At 33.8% G+C, this 18,627-nt stretch overlaps 4 protein-coding genes across 4 annotated transcripts; 2 read left to right on the top strand and 2 right to left on the bottom strand.

Annotated features, from left to right (window-relative positions):
* Positions 1-634: 634 nt before the first annotated feature.
* On the bottom strand, positions 635-1,380 carry LOC112736510 (large ribosomal subunit protein uL11). The gene has a single exon (XM_025786008.3). The coding sequence runs from the start codon at positions 1,244-1,246 to the stop codon at positions 746-748; it is 501 nt and encodes a 166-aa protein (XP_025641793.1). The 5' UTR covers positions 1,247-1,380; the 3' UTR covers positions 635-745.
* Positions 1,381-2,435: 1,055 nt separating this feature from the next.
* LOC112736509 (vacuolar fusion protein MON1 homolog) lies at positions 2,436-6,898 on the top strand. Its single transcript, XM_025786007.3, has 14 exons — positions 2,436-3,104; positions 3,306-3,385; positions 3,486-3,557; positions 3,689-3,728; positions 4,098-4,199; positions 4,450-4,571; positions 4,679-4,811; positions 4,881-4,972; positions 5,318-5,399; positions 5,492-5,556; positions 5,673-5,963; positions 6,060-6,151; positions 6,393-6,457; positions 6,632-6,898. The coding sequence occupies exons 1-14, from the start codon at positions 2,679-2,681 to the stop codon at positions 6,725-6,727; spliced, it is 1,758 nt and encodes a 585-aa protein (XP_025641792.2). The 5' UTR covers positions 2,436-2,678; the 3' UTR covers positions 6,728-6,898.
* A 946-nt stretch (positions 6,899-7,844) lies between these two features.
* LOC112736506 (basic transcription factor 3) lies at positions 7,845-9,808 on the bottom strand. Its single transcript, XM_025786005.3, has 6 exons — positions 9,672-9,808; positions 9,390-9,457; positions 8,865-9,013; positions 8,697-8,753; positions 8,334-8,372; positions 7,845-8,186 (listed from the first exon to the last, which is right to left on the bottom strand). Exons 2-6 carry the CDS (start codon positions 9,455-9,457, stop codon positions 8,020-8,022), a joined length of 480 nt encoding a protein of 159 aa, XP_025641790.1. The 5' UTR covers positions 9,672-9,808; the 3' UTR covers positions 7,845-8,019.
* Positions 9,809-9,938: 130 nt separating this feature from the next.
* Positions 9,939-12,106, top strand: LOC112736508 (basic transcription factor 3). The gene is made up of 6 exons (XM_025786006.3): positions 9,939-10,096; positions 10,633-10,700; positions 10,854-11,002; positions 11,112-11,168; positions 11,520-11,558; positions 11,662-12,106. The coding sequence occupies exons 2-6, from the start codon at positions 10,633-10,635 to the stop codon at positions 11,826-11,828; spliced, it is 480 nt and encodes a 159-aa protein (XP_025641791.1). The 5' UTR covers positions 9,939-10,096; the 3' UTR covers positions 11,829-12,106.
* The last annotated feature ends 6,521 nt before the right edge of the window (positions 12,107-18,627 follow it).

Raw genomic sequence — 18,627 nt, 5'->3', positions numbered from 1 at the left:
ATAAAGGAATGAGACATGTTCAAATCAACAAAATTATTGCGACAAGCAACAAGTTTCACTATGCAAGCTCATCCCAAAAGAAAGAGGATGAAAAATTGCTACAACAACCATCCCATCTACATCAATGAAAGGCAAAGGAAGCAAAATAGTACATTCAGAATGGCAATGACAATCCCAGGTCTCATGAAACATTTTCAACTTGAAATAAACAAAACCAATAAACAACCATCGCCCTAAAGCTCAATTTCAGTATGAAATCAATTCAGCCACGTCCTCAATCACAGAGAGAAATCACATACTAACATATAAAAATGGGAATCAACCCTTCCACATAAGAACACCATGACGGCAAAATGCACGAAGCATCCAAAAATCAACCAGCATACAATATATGGCTTCTATCCGCTGCCGCAATAGTGATTCCAGACGCGTATTCCAGTGGCTATTAACTAAAATTTCGTCGGAATTTAATTCAAGACTAATTAATAACAACTAAACAATATTGATCAAAACTATATGGAGATAACTTTATCATCATGCTGTAAACAAAACCAAAAAAAAAACAAGTAATTGAACTAGCTGATGAGAGTTCACTGGCAATAATGATAATCTAAATTATCCAAAACACAAAACAAAGTCGAAATACTTCCTTATATAAAAAATTAAAACGCACAATAGTCTCAAACATTAAAATTTGGAATTCAAAAAAAGAGAAACCTCTCTCTCTTCTCAGAAGCTATTCTTTTCAATCCTGAGGCACTTCGACATCACCATCAGTAATCTCCTCCTGCAAATCCTTAGGGTCCTTACCGTCCACCGTGCACCCGACGGAGACGCAAGTTCCCAAGATCTCCTTCACAGTGCCGCCGAGCTCCTTGGCCATCGACCTCGGCCTCATAACCCTAGCAATCTCGATGACGTCATCAAGCGAGATGTTCCCGTTATGCTTGATGTTCTTCGTCTTCTTCCGGTCACGCTCCGGCTCCTTGAGTGCCTTGATGACTAGCGCGGCGGCGGACGGCACGACGGACACCTTCGCCTGACGGTTCTGAACCGTGAGCTTCACGGTCACTCGGAGACCCTTCCAATCCTTCGCGGTTTCTTTAGCGATGTCTTCTCCGATCTTCTTTGGAGAGAGACCGAGTGGACCGATCTTAGGGGCGAGGGAACTGGCGGCGCCGACTTCTCCTCCGGTGACGCGGACGTAGACGTCGACGACTTGAGATGGATCGAACTTTGGCGGCATTCTGAATCTGCTTTGGTGGCGTTGAAGGAGAAAATGGAGATTAGGGTTTTCTCCAACAGAGGAAGAAGCTGAAATGAGGCTCAAGAGTGGAAAGGAGCTACACGAAAGTGTATCAATATATATGTGTGGGTGATAAACTAGGGTTTTTGCTCCCTTAATACTCTCAATTTCACTGGACCTTTTTTTGGGCTTTTTCTATAAGTGTTGATTAACACTCAATTTTACTAGGCCTGTTTTTGTGTATCATGGGCTTATTGGTTAGAATTCATAACAACGGCGTAGCCCTGACAAAAAAAAATAACCAGAAACAAGCCCTTACTAAAATACAAAATGGTGTACCTCTGTTTCAATAATAATAATAATTATATATTACTTATTAGCTACTCTATATTATCAGTTATTCATATAAAATAAATTAATAATATATTTTTATATATAAAAAAATTATTTTTAAATTAATTATTATATAAAATATATATTAAAAATAAATTAAACAGTATATATAATTATATAAAGCTTAACATTTTGTACAATGATTATTTTATGCGGCTAACATTTTTAATTTTTAATTGGGAGTTAAACTTTAAAATAGTTAATGAGATTGGCGTTATATACTAAAATTATCTTTAAAATTTTAATTACATCAATTATATTTTTGATATTGATAAAAATATATCATGTTTACGAACTAATTTGATGCACGACATTTTATTTTAAATACTTAATATAAAGTTATCGATTAATTTGACGCATCTACAACGATAACATAACAAATGACATATAAACAATGTTGTGACAAATAGTATAAATTGATATGTAGCCAAATAATATTATAATACATAATTCAACTTTTTACGTAAATTCTTTTACCATATTATTATAAGTGATCAAACCATAAAATGACAAGTCACCAAAAAAAATCATAAAATGACACTTATCAAACCATAAAATAACATATTATTAATAAAAAATAGATCAAGAACTAATGTAATATATTTTTATTAATTTTAAAAATGTAATTGATACAATTAAAATTTTAGGACAATTTTAATATTTGATGTCAATCTCTTATATTATTTCTTTTTAAAAATTAGAAGTGAGATTTAAATTTATAACCTCTAAATAAATAAAAAAATTATGTTATTTAAATTATAATTGGTCGGCTCTTTGGAGTTAACTACCCCAATTGGCTTCATACTGAAAATAATAAATAAAATAAAAAGGAAAATGGCTTAACCGGGTTCCTCCGTTGGCAATCCCAGTCCGTCGATTATCGCCGGATCTCTGCAGTCAACTACCTACCAGTCTCAGTCACTCACTCTGACCCTGCGACTGGCAGGTGCACCCCTACGACCAACCGTTTCTCATCCACACCAAAATTAACTCCTCCCATTCACACTTCTCTCTCTCTCTCACTGAAATTATCTTCTCTATGGACTACTCAATCTCTTCCGCCTCCGACCACGACGCCCATACTCCGCCGCATCAGGATTCTTCCAACCCTGAAACCTCCGCAAACGGCGGAACCATCACTGTTCAGCTGTTCGTGGAGGAAGGTGAGGTTGAACCGGGAGAGGTCCGAGTCACTATCGAACCCGGTTCAGACGCCGCTGCTGCGTCTTCCTCGGGGAGGAGGGCCGGTTTGGAGGTCGAACCGGAAGCTCCATCGAGCCCTAGCAGCAGCGGTTACGTCGGCGAGAGAGGAAGCAGCAGCAGCAGCGACACCAGCGGTTCGCCAATTATACCGATCGCGCGCGAAATTGAAGAGGAGATGAGTAGGGAAGTTGATGATATCACACTCCATGGATTCTCCGACGCCCAAACGGCGTGGATTCCTGGAAAACGACATGTCGATGAGGTATACGCTCTGTGTTGGTAGTGTTCTTTTTTATATATCAAATAACGTTATTGAGTTTAACTTCCAAACCCACCATATTAATGCTTTGAACTGTGGCTAGTGCTTTAACTATGTTGATGGTTTACAAGGGGGAAAAATGCACTCTCTCTATTAGGATGCCTATGAAAATCATACTGTGTTTGATTAATGAATGAAGTGCAGGATGATGCTTCCATTTCTTGGAGAAAAAGGAAGAAGCATTTCTTTGTTCTCAGTCATTCTGGCAAGCCAATATACTCTAGGTTGGTGTCCTGCTAGATTCTTATGCTTTGAAAACGTAAATGAGATGTTGTTTTGATTCTTGTTTTGACAACGTGTTGTTGTTATTGCACTTTTTTTAAGGTATGGAGATGAGTATAAGCTTGCAGGATTTTCAGCGACTTTGCAGGCAATCATTTCCTTTGTAGAGAGCAGGTGTGATTATTATGGATGTTTGTTGCGTGGTTGACTAAATAATTACAGCAATACTCAATTACCATATTTGAATGTGTATTTGAAATTTGAATGTGATTATTTTGATGGCATTTGTTTTTTCTGTTTTTTAGGGGTGATTCTGTGAAATGGGTGAGGGCTGGAAAGCATCAGGTTTGATCATCTTTTTTTTTATTTTGGTTCTTGAATATTATGTTCCATTTGATCGTTAATTACACGAAACGTCGAAACCCGCCACTTATTCAAATCCTTATAGTTAGTGTGTTAAGAAAAACTATGTTTTGATCATTTCCTATTTATACAGGCGGTGCTTTTTTATTTTTGCACTCTTTCTCAAACTTCTTACACTAATAATACTATTGTTTTGCAATGCTTTCTGTTTTTCTTTTTCTTTTTTTTTTTTTGGGGGGCTCATTTGGATTCTAACAATTTTCATAGTACTGGAAAATAATCTATTATCGCTTGCTGGACCAACTCATTGCTTCAATGTTGTGAAATCAAAAGATTAACACTTTGGTATAGGTTGTTTTTCTTGTGAAAGGGCCAATTTATTTGGTCAGCATCAGCTGTACAGAAGAACCTTATGAGTCATTAAGGGGGCAGTTGGAGCTAATTTATGGTCAGGTATGATTCAGTTGCATTTCTACTCTAATAATTTCCGAGTGCCTAATTTTGTACAACAACAACAACTAAGCCTTGTCCAACCGAATGAGGTCAACAACATGGATCACATAATGCCATATGGTCCTGTTATAAATCATTGTGTCTTCTTCTATGATCCACAAAATTACCATTGTACATTTTTAGTCATTCAAATGGAAACCTTATTTTGTAACCGTTATATGATCTATCCCTATTGTTCACCCATATGCAGATACTTGTTATACTAACAAAATCAGTAAACAGATGCTTCGAGAAGAACCCAAAGTTTGATATGACACCCTTGCTCGGTGGAACAGACATTGTCTTTTCCTCTCTAATCCATTCCTTCAGTTGGTTGGTTTCTCTGCTCTAAGCATGTACAGTTTACCAGTGTTCTATTTTTGTATTCTAGTAGTAAATTAGTAAATAACTACATGTTGTTGTTTGTCTGATCATATCAGGAATCCTGCTACATTTCTTCATGCCTATACTTGTCTTCCTCTAGCATATGCAACAAGGCAAGCTGCAGGTGCTATCTTGCAAGACATTGCCGATTCAGGTGTTTTGTTTGCAATTCTGATGTGCCGGCACAAGGTTTGACCCTACACTCAATTTCTCCATTTGTATACTGACTTAAGATAACACAGCAAAAGTTGAGGACAGGTAATCAGTCTTGTTGGTGCTCAGAAAGCTTCCCTTCATCCAGATGATATGCTGCTGCTGGCCAACTTTGTTATGTCATCAGAATCCTTTAGGCAAGTAGAAGGCAGATTTTATCTTTCAGATAGTCTGTTTTGGTAGTACACTTTTTGCTTCATTCATTAAGAGAATTTGCCTATAGTTTCCACAACAATACGGTTTTAAATAGTGTTCAATATACAATGATTGGCTGTTTAGGTAGCATGAAAATCTGATGGTATTTTACAGCTTCATACTCAGTTGTCTCTGAGTGTATACATTTAATCTTGCTCTATCATTGATCCATTGCCGTTGAACCTTCAAACAGCAAATGAACTTAAATCCTTCAAGTGTTAGACGGTGTCTCTTTGCTTCATCTTGCTGGTTACTCTTATTTTATTTAGTGGGCTATAATTATGCAGGACATCAGAGTCGTTTTCTCCCGTTTGCCTTCCAAGATATAATCCTTCAGCATTTTTGTACGCTTATATCCATTATTTTGATGTGAGTCAGATTTGAATATATAGATCATTAACACACTCCCTTTATTTCATGCCCACAAATGACTGACCTTTGTATATATATACCCATGGCAGGCTGACACATACTTGATGCTGCTAACCACTAGTTCAGATGCATTTTATCATCTTAAAGATTGCAGGTAAATGATTGTTCATAATCCAATTATTCTAACCTTCACAAGAAAATTTTATGAATTTATAATATCTAGCAACTACTATTCTTGCATGGTTCTGAGACTTGCCTGCCCATTTATAGGGTTCGTGTTGAATTGGTCCTTTTGAAGTCAAATGTTCTTAGTGAAGTTCAGAGATCTTTGCTGGATGGGGGAATGCATGTTGGGGATCTTCCACCCATAGCTCAGTCTGGTTCATCTCAGTTGGGCCCGCACAGGCTTCCATCTGATTCTCCTGAAAGATTCCTGGAACCTAATTCCGCCATTGACTGTCCTGCAGGGTTGTGGCATTTTATATACTTTAGTATATATCTGGATCAATATGTCTCTTCAGAGTTTCCACCATCCATTAAAACACCTCAGCAGCAAAAAAGGTGTTAAATATTTTAGCAACTTCTTTCGTTTTTTTTTCTGCGCATCTTGGTTCTTCTCTCAGTTCTCTGATTTATAACTTATCTTCGTTGTTGCAGACTGTATAGAGCTTACCAGAAACTTTTTGCATCCATGCATGATAATGGTATTGGACTGCACAAAACTCAATTTCGGAGAGATGAAAACTACGGTAATTAATATTGTGGCTTTCAGCCTGATATGGATGTCTGCAGTCTGCAATGTTCATCATCGTGATCATTTTACAATATTTGATTTTTGCTTAAAATGGTTTATTCAATTTTGTTGTTCTATGAGAATCAACTCAACTGGTGAAACCTAAACCTCTCTGTATTTAACCTATTACATTTACATGTTCCATTGAATTACCATGGAGCTAACAGATTTTCTTTATTATTATTTTAATGAGGCAGTTCTTCTCTGTTGGGTGACACAAGATTTTGAGCTGTATGCTGCCTTTGATCCCCTTGCGGACAAGGTACACTTTTTCCCCTTTTGTATACAATTTATATGATTAAAGTATTAAACCATTATTTTATATTCTACAAAAGATGTTTACCTATTTCTCACTACTTAGGTGTAGAATCATAATCAACTTAGTGAAATTGGACGAGTTCTATTTTTTTTAAACTCACAAAACGAGCACATGCAGGCATCGGCAATAAAGACATGCAACCGTGTTGTTCAATGGATAAAAGATGTGGAAAATGAAATTTTTTTGCTAGGAGCGAGCCCCTTTTCATGGTGATTTCCCTGCAAATACTATAAACGAGTAGAATAGTTCTTTTTGTAATAAAATTCCTATAGAGAACGAAATACTCAATGTAAGGTTATGATTCACGACCACAAGATTCATGATTGGACTTGTGTACATGCCTCGCAATTAAATTGTATAATATACTAGTAAAGTTTGGTTCAACGTTGCTCCTAGCCTCCTACAACTGGTTCTCCTTTCGCAATGCTTATCTTTAAATTGAGTTGGACTTGACCACGATGATAATCAATCAATAAAATAACAAGAGTAAAGTAACAAATCCCTTCCATATAGTCTTTCTATCTTTAATAATAAAAAAAAAAAAAAACAAATCCCTTAGAATTTACGGAGAGATCAATCCCTAAAAAAAATAATATCAATAAGATCTTCTAACATAATAAATATGGACAAATTACTTTTAAATTAATTTTTATAATTATAATAAATTTTAATTTGAACTAACTTGTCCACATTTGTTATTCTAAAAGACATTATTGATAAAATTAAGTACGATTTTGTTGTCTAAAATATAGGTTAAAAATTTTGTCCCAATTTTTTTTTTTATTTTATTTTATAATATTTTTGTTATAAATAATTTGGTCAAAAATTTTATTATTTAAGTAAAATCTTCTTTCCTTTTCCCAAACAGAAACATCTTTTTATTTTTATTTTATAAATTTTTTATTATGAATAATTTGATCTAAAATTTTAATATTTAAATAAAAAAAATAATTTTAAAACTTAATTTTAAATCTTCGAGATAATTTTATATGCAAAAAAAAGTTAAGAACGAAAAAATTTTTTAACCTATACCTTAAAAACCAAAATTGTTCTTAACCCTTGTGATATTTTCTTTTCTTTAGAAACTAATATGTCCAAATTGTTCTTAACCCTTGTGATATTTTCTTTTCTTTAGAAACTAGAAACTAATATGTCCAAAATATAAATCCGTAAATTTATTTGTCACTTTACTCGAATAATAATGCGGCCTTAATGCGTTTCGCAATTGATTCGACCAAATTAAACCTTTTCTGCTCTTTGGATAGGTCCAATGATAAACGGATTCTATCTAGACTCCTAGAGTAAAGATCCTAATACATTAAGCAATAAGTGGCCAAACGCTTTTTCCTTAGATGAGGCAAAGCAGATTTAATTTAACAGGTAATTGAAGTGTATGACAAGAGAACTAAACAAAGCCTCAAATTACTAAAGTTTGAGTAACTAGGGGGGAAAAAGATTTAACAAACATAGGAGATATATAATCATGATTGCACAACAAAACTCTTCTAAGCCTTGGCCTCCTCAGCAGCCGACTCAAAAGTCTCCCCGGGAACAAGCTCTGGGACGTCGTCATCATTCTCCTCTTGTGCCACGGCTGAAGCAGCACCTGCCTCAGGAGCCTGCTTCTGAAACTGTTCCGCTAGCTTCTTTAGGTTTTCCAAGTTATCTGGTCCTGTATATTAATGACAAAAATGTTCAGTATGGATACTACAACAACAACAACAACAACAAAGCCTTGTCCCACTAGATGGGATCGGCTACATGAATCAAAAGTGAAAGACAAACATGAAAGAAAAATGAAAAATTGAAGACATAATACCTAATTGGTGGATAATGTTGGGGAGAATATCCTGCAACTCTGTAATAGGAGGGATTACATGTCAATATTTGACGCAAATAACAAGTTAAAAACAAAGTGTAACTTAAAAGTATAGCAAAGCATATAAACTGTATAAACAATGACTTAGAATACAGCAAAATACATACAACGGAAATGTTAAATTTTTCCAATGTGATACACAACGTATGGTGTTCATGTCTTTGATGCCATTAAAGACTATCAGATAACATGCTCATTCTGGCCCATGTATAAATAATTTGAAAATACTTTATAATTTAATACAAAGCTCATTTTGATTATAAGTGGAGTGCAAATGTGAAAAAGAGGATGAAAGTTGCTTACTCTTTGTTTGCGGGGCACCACTAACAACCCAAGTATTAGCAGCAATGGATGCTTGAACTGGAAACGAAAAAAAAAATCCAACTAATGAGTAAAACTTATAAACAAAATATTTAGTATATGATATGACACAAATACAAGACTTCTACACAATGTTGGACTGAATGTTACCTTTGGGGTTTAGAAACTGGATAACAACATCATCCTTGAAGATGTTAACTTCCTCGATGGCGGGGATGGCGTTAACGCCTATTCTCTTGAGGGTGCTCTGAAGCCTTTTGTCGTCTGTGGTGGTTGTCTTGTGGACAGCCTTCTTCTTTCTAAAACATAAAACGGAAATGCCAAAACATCAAAAAGTGAATCCAACTCAACAAATGCATTGTATGATTCACACAAAGCTAAAAACTAAATGGATAAACATACACAAAAGGACGAGAAATCAATCAAAATCTCAAAATATGCATTGTATTTGTGACTCTAAGAAAGGGCATATATGTACACACTGTTAAAACACTAGAAACAATGGATAAAATGGATGAATGGATTGAATTCCCATAATAGACACTAGAGAGTGAACACATGAGTGCATTTTTAAAGAACAAAGCAAGTTTACAATGAAAAGATAAAATTTTGATAACAATACGAAGGTTAAAAATAAATAATAGGATAATATGCGAAGTGAATACAGCATTACACCTCCTCATTGTGCCCTTTCCACCGGTTCTAACTGAACCGGCCATCTTCATCAATTTTTCCCGATTCATCTGATTTATTAATAATCACAAAACAAAACAAACAAATCAGTAGATAAATCTATCTATCTATCACATAAACAAGCATAAGTTTTGCAGCACATAACAGAAATTCACTGAAACTAAAGGGATAAAATCAGAGCAAGTTACGAAACCCTAACACGGAGACAAATCAAACAGTGTTATTATTGTTATTATTATGGTGGATTAAGGGTAAAGATGGTACCTTAACGACGCAGAGAGGGAAACCCACTCTTCACTCGGAGAAATGGAAGACCTAAACGATGACGAAAAGTAAAGAGGGGTTACCCACTGCTCTTAGCTGTTGATTTTGCTCGCAATGTGGCTAGGGTTAAGGAAGGGTTTTCCCACATTTTAGTTTTCTATATTGAAACTGGGCCTATAATATGGGCCTGATCCAAATAAAACACAATAACTTTTGTGGGCCATAATCTGAAATAAAAAAAGAAGAAAGGCCCAAGCCCAAAATAGTACAGAAACCCTAGCACCGTTACTTCAATTTCATTATCTTCTCCTTCGTGTTCTTCTTCATTTTGGTTTTTAGGTCTTCTTCTTCTTCTTCTTCTTCCATTTTCTTCTGCTAAGTGCTAAGCGGTGTGAGTAGGGTACTCTTCTCTTTGCTTCGTAAAGGTACCGTGTTCCCTTGCTCCAACTCTTATTTCACTTTATCCATTGTTTTCTGATATTCCTTTGTGTGTTAGGTCAGTTGATTTTGTCGGTTCATTAACGCGGCTTAATCTGTTTCCTTTCTTTTTGAAAGTACTTGTTAATATATTTAGTGAATTTGATTAGGGAATTAGAGATTTTAATCGGTGATTGTTATGTTTTGCGTTGAGGAAGCTGCAATTTTTATGTAACATCATTTTGTGGTTCCTTGTGACGTTTTCATGAGCTGAGTGCATCATCGTAGACTCATAGCTATTATTAGTTTTTGCTCTGTTTTTCGGCTTTCATGTATTGAAGTTGTATTTGTATTTGTTCATGGATATTTGCATTGAGTGATGTTGTGTGTTATGCTTCTTTCTTTTTCTTATTTTCATGGTAGGTCCTTGAATTTTGATTCTTATAATTACTTTAATAATATTATTTTTACTGTAATTGGCTTTATTTATAGTTTATGAGAAACATTTATTGATTTGTTTGTTGTATGCTAATTGTCAAATCAGATGAATAGAGAAAGATTGATGAAGATGGCCGGTTCAGTTAGAACCGGGGGAAAGGGCACAATGAGGAGGTTCGTATGTTATATTTGGTTCACATTCATTTCAATCAACTTTGGCTTTGGCATAGATTTTAGTTTTCAACTTGCATTGTGTGAATCATACAATGCTTATTTTTAGTTAGATTCACTTCTCTTATGTTTTTGCATTTCCTTTTTATGTTTTAGAAAGAAGAAGGCCGTCCACAAGACAACCACCACAGACGACAAAAGGCTTCAGAGCACCCTCAAGAGAATAGGCGTCAACGCCATCCCTGCCATCGAGGAAGTTAACATCTTCAAGGATGATGTTGTTATCCAGTTTCTAAACCCCAAAGGTAACATTCATTCTGATATTTTGTTGAAATCTTGTATTTGTGTCATATCATATACTCAAAAATTTTGTTCTAAAGTTTATTAACTAGTTGCATTTTCCCCCTTTTCCAGTTCAAGCATCCATTGCTGCTAATACTTGGGTTGTTAGTGGTGCTCCACAAACAAAGAGTAAGCAACTCTCATCTTTTTCCCAATTGCACCCCGGCTTATAGTCAAAAAATGAGCTTTGTATTAAATTATGAAGTATGTTCAAATTATTTATACATGTGCCATAATGAGCAGGTCAATTATTAACCTGTTGCTCTTGAGCTTGTTATAAGTTAGTCTTTAATGGCATCAAAGATTTGAACACCATATGTTGCTCATTGTTCTGTGTATCACATTGGAAAAATAACATTTCTGTTATATGTATTTTGTTTATGATAAGTCATCGTTTATACAGTTTATATGCTCTGCTATACTTTAAGTAACTCTATTTTTAACTGATCTATTATTGACATGTAATCCCTCCTTTTACAGAGTTGCAGGATATACTCCCTAACATTATCCACCAATTAGGTATTATGCACTTCAATTTTTTATTTTTCTTTCACATTTTTGTCTTTTTAATTTTTCCCTGCTTCCCTACTCCATACTGAACATTTTGGTCACTAATATGCAGGACCAGATAACTTGGAAAACCTAAAGAAGCTAGCGGAACAGTTTCAGAAGCAGGCTCCCGAGGCAGGTGCTGCTTCAGCCGTGGCACAAGAGGAGAACGATGACGACGTCCCAGAGCTTGTTCCTGGGGAGACTTTTGAGTCAGCTGCTGAGGAGGCCAAGGCTTAGAAGAGTTTTGTTGTGCCATCATTATTACATATCTCCCTTTTGTTTATTAAGAAAATTTTCTTGTTTCTCAAATTTTTAGTATTTTGAGCTTTTGTTTAGTTCTATTGTCAAACAGTTTGAGTTACTGGTACCATAAAAAAGGAGTTTGGGTTACTGTTATATTTAAATCTTCTCTCCCTCATCCTAACGTTAAGAATTGTCACTTGACAACAACCTGATATTTGTTGAATGTATTTGGATTGTTGCTCTAGATAGAAATATCATTTTTTGGTTTTCTACTTATCTGCATTTTTGGTCTAAAATTCACTAGTGTTTTAATAAAACTCGGTTCCTGTAATTTCCTGTATTGTGCTGTATCTTCTAGATTTTCTGTTCTTGCAGGTGCTGTTTAGTGTTTGCCGATCTATCTTTGTTAATCAATGTTGTTCACGCAAATTTTGATGAATTATTGCCTGCTGAATGTAGCAGGAATAGTCTATTTTTTTAAGAGTAAATGTTTTTTTTCCTTGATCGATGAAAAACAAAGGGTTTTTTTAGTTTTTACAAACGGGTCTAAGCAATTTTCGTTATTAGTCTAAAGCGTTTTTGATATATTAGTAGGTCACTATTTGTCCTATGACCAAGTAGTCATATCAAAAAGGGCATTTATTTTTTCTTTTTTTTTAAATTCGAAATGGGATGGTTGTGTTAGATTTTAATAATTTACTTAAAATTGTAGTGAATTATATGAATTGAGAAAGTAATTAAAGTTTTCTTTTTTTTTTTTTTGGTTAATGAGAAAGTAATTAAAGTTTATTAAAATTAGGGGTGACCACTCTGCACGGGTATCGGGTACCCGAATACCTGTCCGAACCCGAACCGAGCCAATTAAATTGGTTCTGGAACCAACGGATAATCGGGTTCAACCCGAACTAAACCGATGGTCTTTGTTAGTGATTGGTTCGGGTATCGGTTCTAGGAGTGCGGAATCCGAACCAACCTGCGAATCCGATCAAATATTAATTAAATAAAAAAATATATATACATATGACTTTTCTATTAGACAAAGATTATTCACTATTAACATGTTTGGATTTTAATGAGTTTAGTTTTTAATGTATTTGGTTTTTAACATGTTTGGATTATTTCTATTGATGTTACATATTTACTGTATTTGTTGAATTTTTAAGATAAAAATTTATTTTTTTTTTATGAATTTCAAAGTCATCGGGTACCCAATTACCCGAACCGAACCAATCTGTTCTTAATCGATTTAGTTTGGTTTGGATACCTGTACAAAAAACACAAATCAAAACCAAACCGAACCAATTATATTTTGATCAGTTCGATTCTAATTTTATCGTGAACCTGAACCAAACCGAAGATGCTCACCCCTAATTAAAATAAGGAATGTCACTGCTCACTGGCGTGTGTGTAGTTTACTGACCTAATTGGGCCATTCCTAAACGAACAGAACCATTAATTAGCCCAAATTGAACCGACTCTTTTCACAGCAAATACATTCAAGCTGGCCTATCTTCCTGAAAATTTCATTAAAATTTGGCCTATATATCCTAAATTCCAAAAATAAAAATTTACAGTACTTTGTGATGAATTAAAATTGAAATTGAGACTTGTTTTTTAAATTGATTATTTTCGTAAGAAAACAAATAAGTTTTTATATATAATATAAAGTCTACATCATGGTTGATTTTTTTCTGACAGAGTCGACTAAAAGCTATATAGAAAAATTGTAAGTGGAAAAGAATAATCTAGTTATTTTACAACATGTTTCTAAATCTAAATCTAAATGATCAAATGCATGTAACATTCCAATAATGTATGCACGAACGTCAATGGTCAGAGAAGTTGGCAATGGAATCTGAACTGAAGTTTGGACTGCAAATTCATGATGTGGCCAAATGTGAAGACATGAAAATAGTACTATTTGATATGGAAGGAACATAAAGAAGACAAAAGGGTATACTGATTTTTACTAACTGTTTGTTCACTTGGTCAAAAGAGGGATGTTTCCCACTTAATACACCATATTATTTTCACTTTACTACTTTACCATTTACATTAGGTTTAATTACTCGCTCCTCCCTATAGTTTTGCAAAATTTTTAATTAAGTCTCTATACTTTTTTTTTTTTTAATTGAGTCCTTGTACCAATCTTTTTTTAATTGGGTCCCTACACTTTTTTTCTTTTTATTTAAGTCCCTGTACCAATTCTTTTTTTTTTTAGTTAGGTCCCTACAAAATTAAGTCAATTACTACTAAGAGGGACTTAATTGAAAAAAAATTAGTACAGGGACCCAATTAAAAAGAAAAAAAAAGTATAGGAATCTAATTAAAAATTTCACGAAACTATAGAGACTAACAGAGTAATTAAACCTTTACATTAGTTCAACTCATTATTAAATACTTCTTACTTGTTTTAATTAATCAAATCTCAACTCTTCATCAATCTCAACTCTGTTAGTATTGCAAGTGTGAGGAGTGTTAAAGTTAGTCCACATCAAAGAAAGCATGGAAGAGTGAGGAGTTTATAAGATGAGAGACCATTAACTTGACACCTTAAGGTTTGAGTTGGATGTGGTGTCATCTCATCTTATGTTTTCTCACTCGATTCCTCCCCGAATTCTCCCGGTTGTCGAGAGCTCCCACGGTTGGCCCAACAAGTGGTATCAGAGCCGATGGTTTAATCGGTCTGGTTTAAGGAGTATTCAAGGTGAAGCATCGAAAGTCTTCCCGGCAAAGGTGGTCCGGGCGGCGTGTCCCGCGGTGTTTTGCGGCGGTGTGATGGACGAATACTCGTGGTGGTGGAGGAGTTAGAAAGAGGGGGAGTTAGTGCTTGATGTGGAGGCTCACACTTGAGGGGGAGATTGTTAGTATTGCAAGTGTGAGGAGTGTTAAAGTTAGTCCCACATCAAAGAAAGCATGGAAGAGTGAGGAGTTTATAAGATGAGAGACCCATTAACTTGACACCTTAAGGTTTTGAGTTGGATGTGGTGTCATCTCATCTTATGTTTTCTCACTCGATTCCTCCCCGAATTCTCCCCGGTTGTCGAGAGCTCCCCACGGTTGGCCCAACAAACTCTTCATTTATTATAATTTTTTTTATCAATGATTCCAATTTAAATCTAAAATTTAAGATTTTTATTTTTTATTTTTTATTTTTTTTTTAACTTTTAATATCAAATTAATTTTCAAAAACTGCTATACTCTTTATTTTTTTGAAATAATGACTAACTTGTTTTTATTTTAAATTTTTTGGCAATAACTATTCATATGAAAAATTGGAAATCAAATGACAATAACTTGCAATAGCATGTGATGCTTAATGTAATGGCATATGTACCAAAATATGATGATCCATTTAATGCATTGTTCAATTTAGGTGGGAAAGGAAGGAGAGGAATAAATAGAAAACCCCCCACTTCTTTTTTTCTTCTTCTTCCCCTAAAATAAATAATTTATTAAAAAAATAAAAAGAAGAAAAATGGGTCTTTCATCATTTACGTTGCCATCTTCATTGTGGATTCGGTGGTTCCAAATTGTCAAAGTCACTATTCACCAATTTTGGAGATTATAAAAAAAGTTATGTTCCCCACTTAAGTCCTCCACTATAGTGAGTGCTTTTAATATAAAAACACAAAATCATAGTCTTCTTATGACTTGGTTGGGCAAACATAACATAACTATCTTATCACCCCTTATCTCTATATACCTGTCATTTACATAAAAGATGACATTATATTAGTGTCTTAGTGTGTGGAGGCCACCACACATTCATACTTGAACAAAATCAACACATCATAGTCAATTCGGATTGCCTCAATTAATTAATTACTCCCTTCAATTCTACATACCCACTAATAATAACAAAAAAAAAATAAATAGGTTTATAATCTTTTATCCGCAAATATTTAAGTTTTTTAAATTTTAAAAATATATTTAAAATTTTTATTTTTTAAAATTTAGACATATTAATCTTTCATGTTTACTTGAATGGATCAGATTCAATGAAAAAATCAAACGTGATTTCCATTGTATGAACTTAGTTGATACGGATACACACGTGAAAAAATTTTTAAAATTGGACAAATTAAATTTAAGGATCGATATGTCCAGATTTTGAAAATATCAAAGATTTAAATGTATTTTTAAATTTTTAGGGACTTAAATATCCGCATACCAAAAAGTCATAGATCGATTTAATTTTTTCTCTAATAATAAAGTAAAAACTCATATGCAATTAAGTTAATGTAAAGTTAATAGTTGAGAATCGTTAAATAATTTGACAAATTTAACTAAATTATCATCTAATAACTTTTGATTATCAATTTCACATTAAATTAATTGTATCTTAATTTTCAACTAATAATAAATTTTACATGCATGAGAGATTATACGAAACTCAAGCAGGTAATTGTATATAAAGAATCTCAATAATATTATATAAACACTTAAAATTAGCTTTCTAATGTGTATATTATATTTTCTAACGTGTATTTTTAGTGTACCCTATTAATAATTATAATTATCTCAGCTTGTTGAGTGGCTCATAGACTATTTAGGCCATTAAGAAAAAGGTAAAGTCCCTGCCTTACTGTTTTACAATCATGATACCACCCTCTTTGGGAGCCACGGCCTATTTTAATATTTTACTTAAGAATCCTTATTTGTGCTCTAACTTTTTCAATCACTTTTTGCAATTTCTTATTTAATGTTGAGATAATTAAGTGCAAAATAAAAAATAAAAAAATATTGAAAAACAATTTATAATTAGCCAAATTTTAACAACTATAATTAATATTTATTTTTTATTAAAAATAATATGTTTAATGTCTTAATGATCAACATTAATTACAAATTTGAAAAATAAGGGTTGTCAAATACAGCTTCACATTTACATCCTCGGCGACAAAGAGTACCCAATCTTACACTCCTCTTTAGGTGTTGTTGTCAATATAATACTTGCGCCGTCGCTATATTATCGAAGACACCTCCATTAGCAGATACATCCAATACAAAAAAGACACCTCCATAACCACAAAAGACACAGACGCATCCAAAAAAAACTCCTCCAAAAAAGATGCGGTCGTCAGAAGACACAACAACAGAGGAGGAAGAACTTGTACGACACGTTTTGGAGACGATGCTGGTTGTGGCTATGCCAGCATGTTGGTGTGCAACGCAGCAACGGACCACTTGGGATGGTTCGCGGGGTGAGTAACATTGTCTTCAATGGAGAGGAGTCACAGCCAATGGTTCGTCGTCTTCCTTGCATAGTGGCTCGGGTTGTCGTCGCCAGCGTCTTGTAGCGAATGGATGCTCAGGTCGAGGCTGCCAGTGCGGTTGTGCGGAGGTTGACAGCCCGCGAAGCTCTCTTCAATGATGGTTCTGGTTGTCGTTTATGGCGTCTTGTCCTAGAAAACGCTCATCGCACCGGTAGGGGGCGGTGGCGCAGCTATCTAGGATTATGGACACTGCGAGTGAGATAGGAGAGGAGAGGGACAGGAGAATGTGGCATAATTGCTTAAGTTAGGGTTAAGTTAGGATGATTTTTTTTATGTTACTGAATTTTGAGCTCAGTCCAATAAAAATTGGCAGAAGTTGACAGATTCTATATTGATTACCTAGCAAAATTGAAAAAATAAAATCCACTTGTAATATTCAAACCATTTTTTTAATCAAAGTTCAAGTATATGATTAAATTCATGATTTGTAACAATTTTATTGTTATGATCTTTTCTTTTTTGCGATAGTTATGATCTTGTTTTTATTACTTCTAGCAAAACTCAACTTAAAATACAAAAGAGCACAATTCTTTTAAAAATGTTGTGACTCTAACATTTTCCTAAAAAGGTTAAATTCACAAACATTTGTACAATTTTTTTTATTGGCTTTCTTATATCATATTTCATTACTTGAAAACTTCCTAATATATCCTACTAAAAAATAATTAAGTGTTCGTAGTTTAAAATATTATTATTTTGTTGTTAAAGAGTTTGTTTAATGTATAATTTATCATAGAGAAGAAGATGTCTTATTTTTTTACGGATAAGTTATACGTCAGATTTTAGAGAACACTAGATAGGGTGGGTACCTACAAACTAAAAAATATTCTGATACTCAAGTCAATAATAATTCAAAGAAGAGAATGAAAGTGACTTAATTGAATATTAAGTTTTCAGTTATATAGACCGAATAGTGACTAAACATTTTGAATATATTCGATTAGCGAATTATAAGTTACGGTTGTGGTGAGAATCACAATATAATTATCATGATATTCTTAGTATTTGTTTTGACTATTTCATTGTGTTGTTAGTGATAACGTGCGATAAAGTCATTATGTCGTTATGCTGTGTGCTATCATGTTTTTGAGTTACAAACCGAGTTATAAGTTCTTTAGGCCGATTTTATTGATTAAGTTATAAAAATTTGTTCTCCGAATAATAAATAATAGTTACCAAATAATATAAAATGGATCAGATTGTAACAACCGAATTATAAATATAACAAATTGAATTATGTGTTAATTATTTATGAACCATAAAAACTCTAATTTTTTTGACATAATTTTCGAATTATAGTTTGCAGCGGTTCAATTATTATACCATGATTACTGCTTCTAGGAAAGTTAATGTGAAATTAAATAAATTAAAGAGAAAACATATTAGTTAGAGTTTCCAATTAAGTACTAGTCAGGATTTTGCTGCATCACACTCTTGAAGGTTCAATAAAAAACAATTCAATTCAATTACGCGTTTCATTAATTGGCTAATTGCTTCTTACTATCAAACAATCC

The sequence above is a fragment of the Arachis hypogaea genome, chromosome 13, assembly GCF_003086295.3.
Source record: "Arachis hypogaea cultivar Tifrunner chromosome 13, arahy.Tifrunner.gnm2.J5K5, whole genome shotgun sequence".
Classification (NCBI taxonomy): Eukaryota; Viridiplantae; Streptophyta; class Magnoliopsida; order Fabales; family Fabaceae; genus Arachis; species Arachis hypogaea.
The sequence above is the reverse complement of the archived record's forward strand: the minus strand, read 5'-3'. Positions and strand labels throughout refer to the sequence as shown.

Excerpts from the sequence above, each read along its gene's own strand:
- LOC112736509 (XM_025786007.3), top strand. The coding sequence starts at position 2,679 with ATGGACTACTCAATCTCTTCCGCCTCCGACCACGACGCCCATACTCCG. Across the intron at positions 3,386-3,485 it reads GGCAAGCCAATATACTCTAG|GTATGGAGATGAGTATAAGC; the intron begins GTTGGTGTCCTG and ends ACTTTTTTTAAG. Across the intron at positions 4,572-4,678 it reads CTAATCCATTCCTTCAGTTG|GAATCCTGCTACATTTCTTC; the intron begins GTTGGTTTCTCT and ends TGATCATATCAG.
- LOC112736510 (XM_025786008.3), bottom strand. The coding sequence starts at position 1,246 with ATGCCGCCAAAGTTCGATCCATCTCAAGTCGTCGACGTCTACGTCCGC.
- LOC112736506 (XM_025786005.3), bottom strand. The coding sequence starts at position 9,457 with ATGAATCGGGAAAAATTGATGAAGATGGCCGGTTCAGTTAGAACCGGT. Across the intron at positions 8,373-8,696 it reads TGGTGCCCCGCAAACAAAGA|AGTTGCAGGATATTCTCCCC; the intron begins GTAAGCAACTTT and ends CTCCTATTACAG. Across the intron at positions 8,187-8,333 it reads CAACATTATCCACCAATTAG|GACCAGATAACTTGGAAAAC; the intron begins GTATTATGTCTT and ends ATTAATATACAG.
- LOC112736508 (XM_025786006.3), top strand. The coding sequence starts at position 10,633 with ATGAATAGAGAAAGATTGATGAAGATGGCCGGTTCAGTTAGAACCGGG. Across the intron at positions 11,003-11,111 it reads CCAGTTTCTAAACCCCAAAG|TTCAAGCATCCATTGCTGCT; the intron begins GTAACATTCATT and ends CCCCTTTTCCAG. Across the intron at positions 11,169-11,519 it reads TGGTGCTCCACAAACAAAGA|AGTTGCAGGATATACTCCCT; the intron begins GTAAGCAACTCT and ends CTCCTTTTACAG.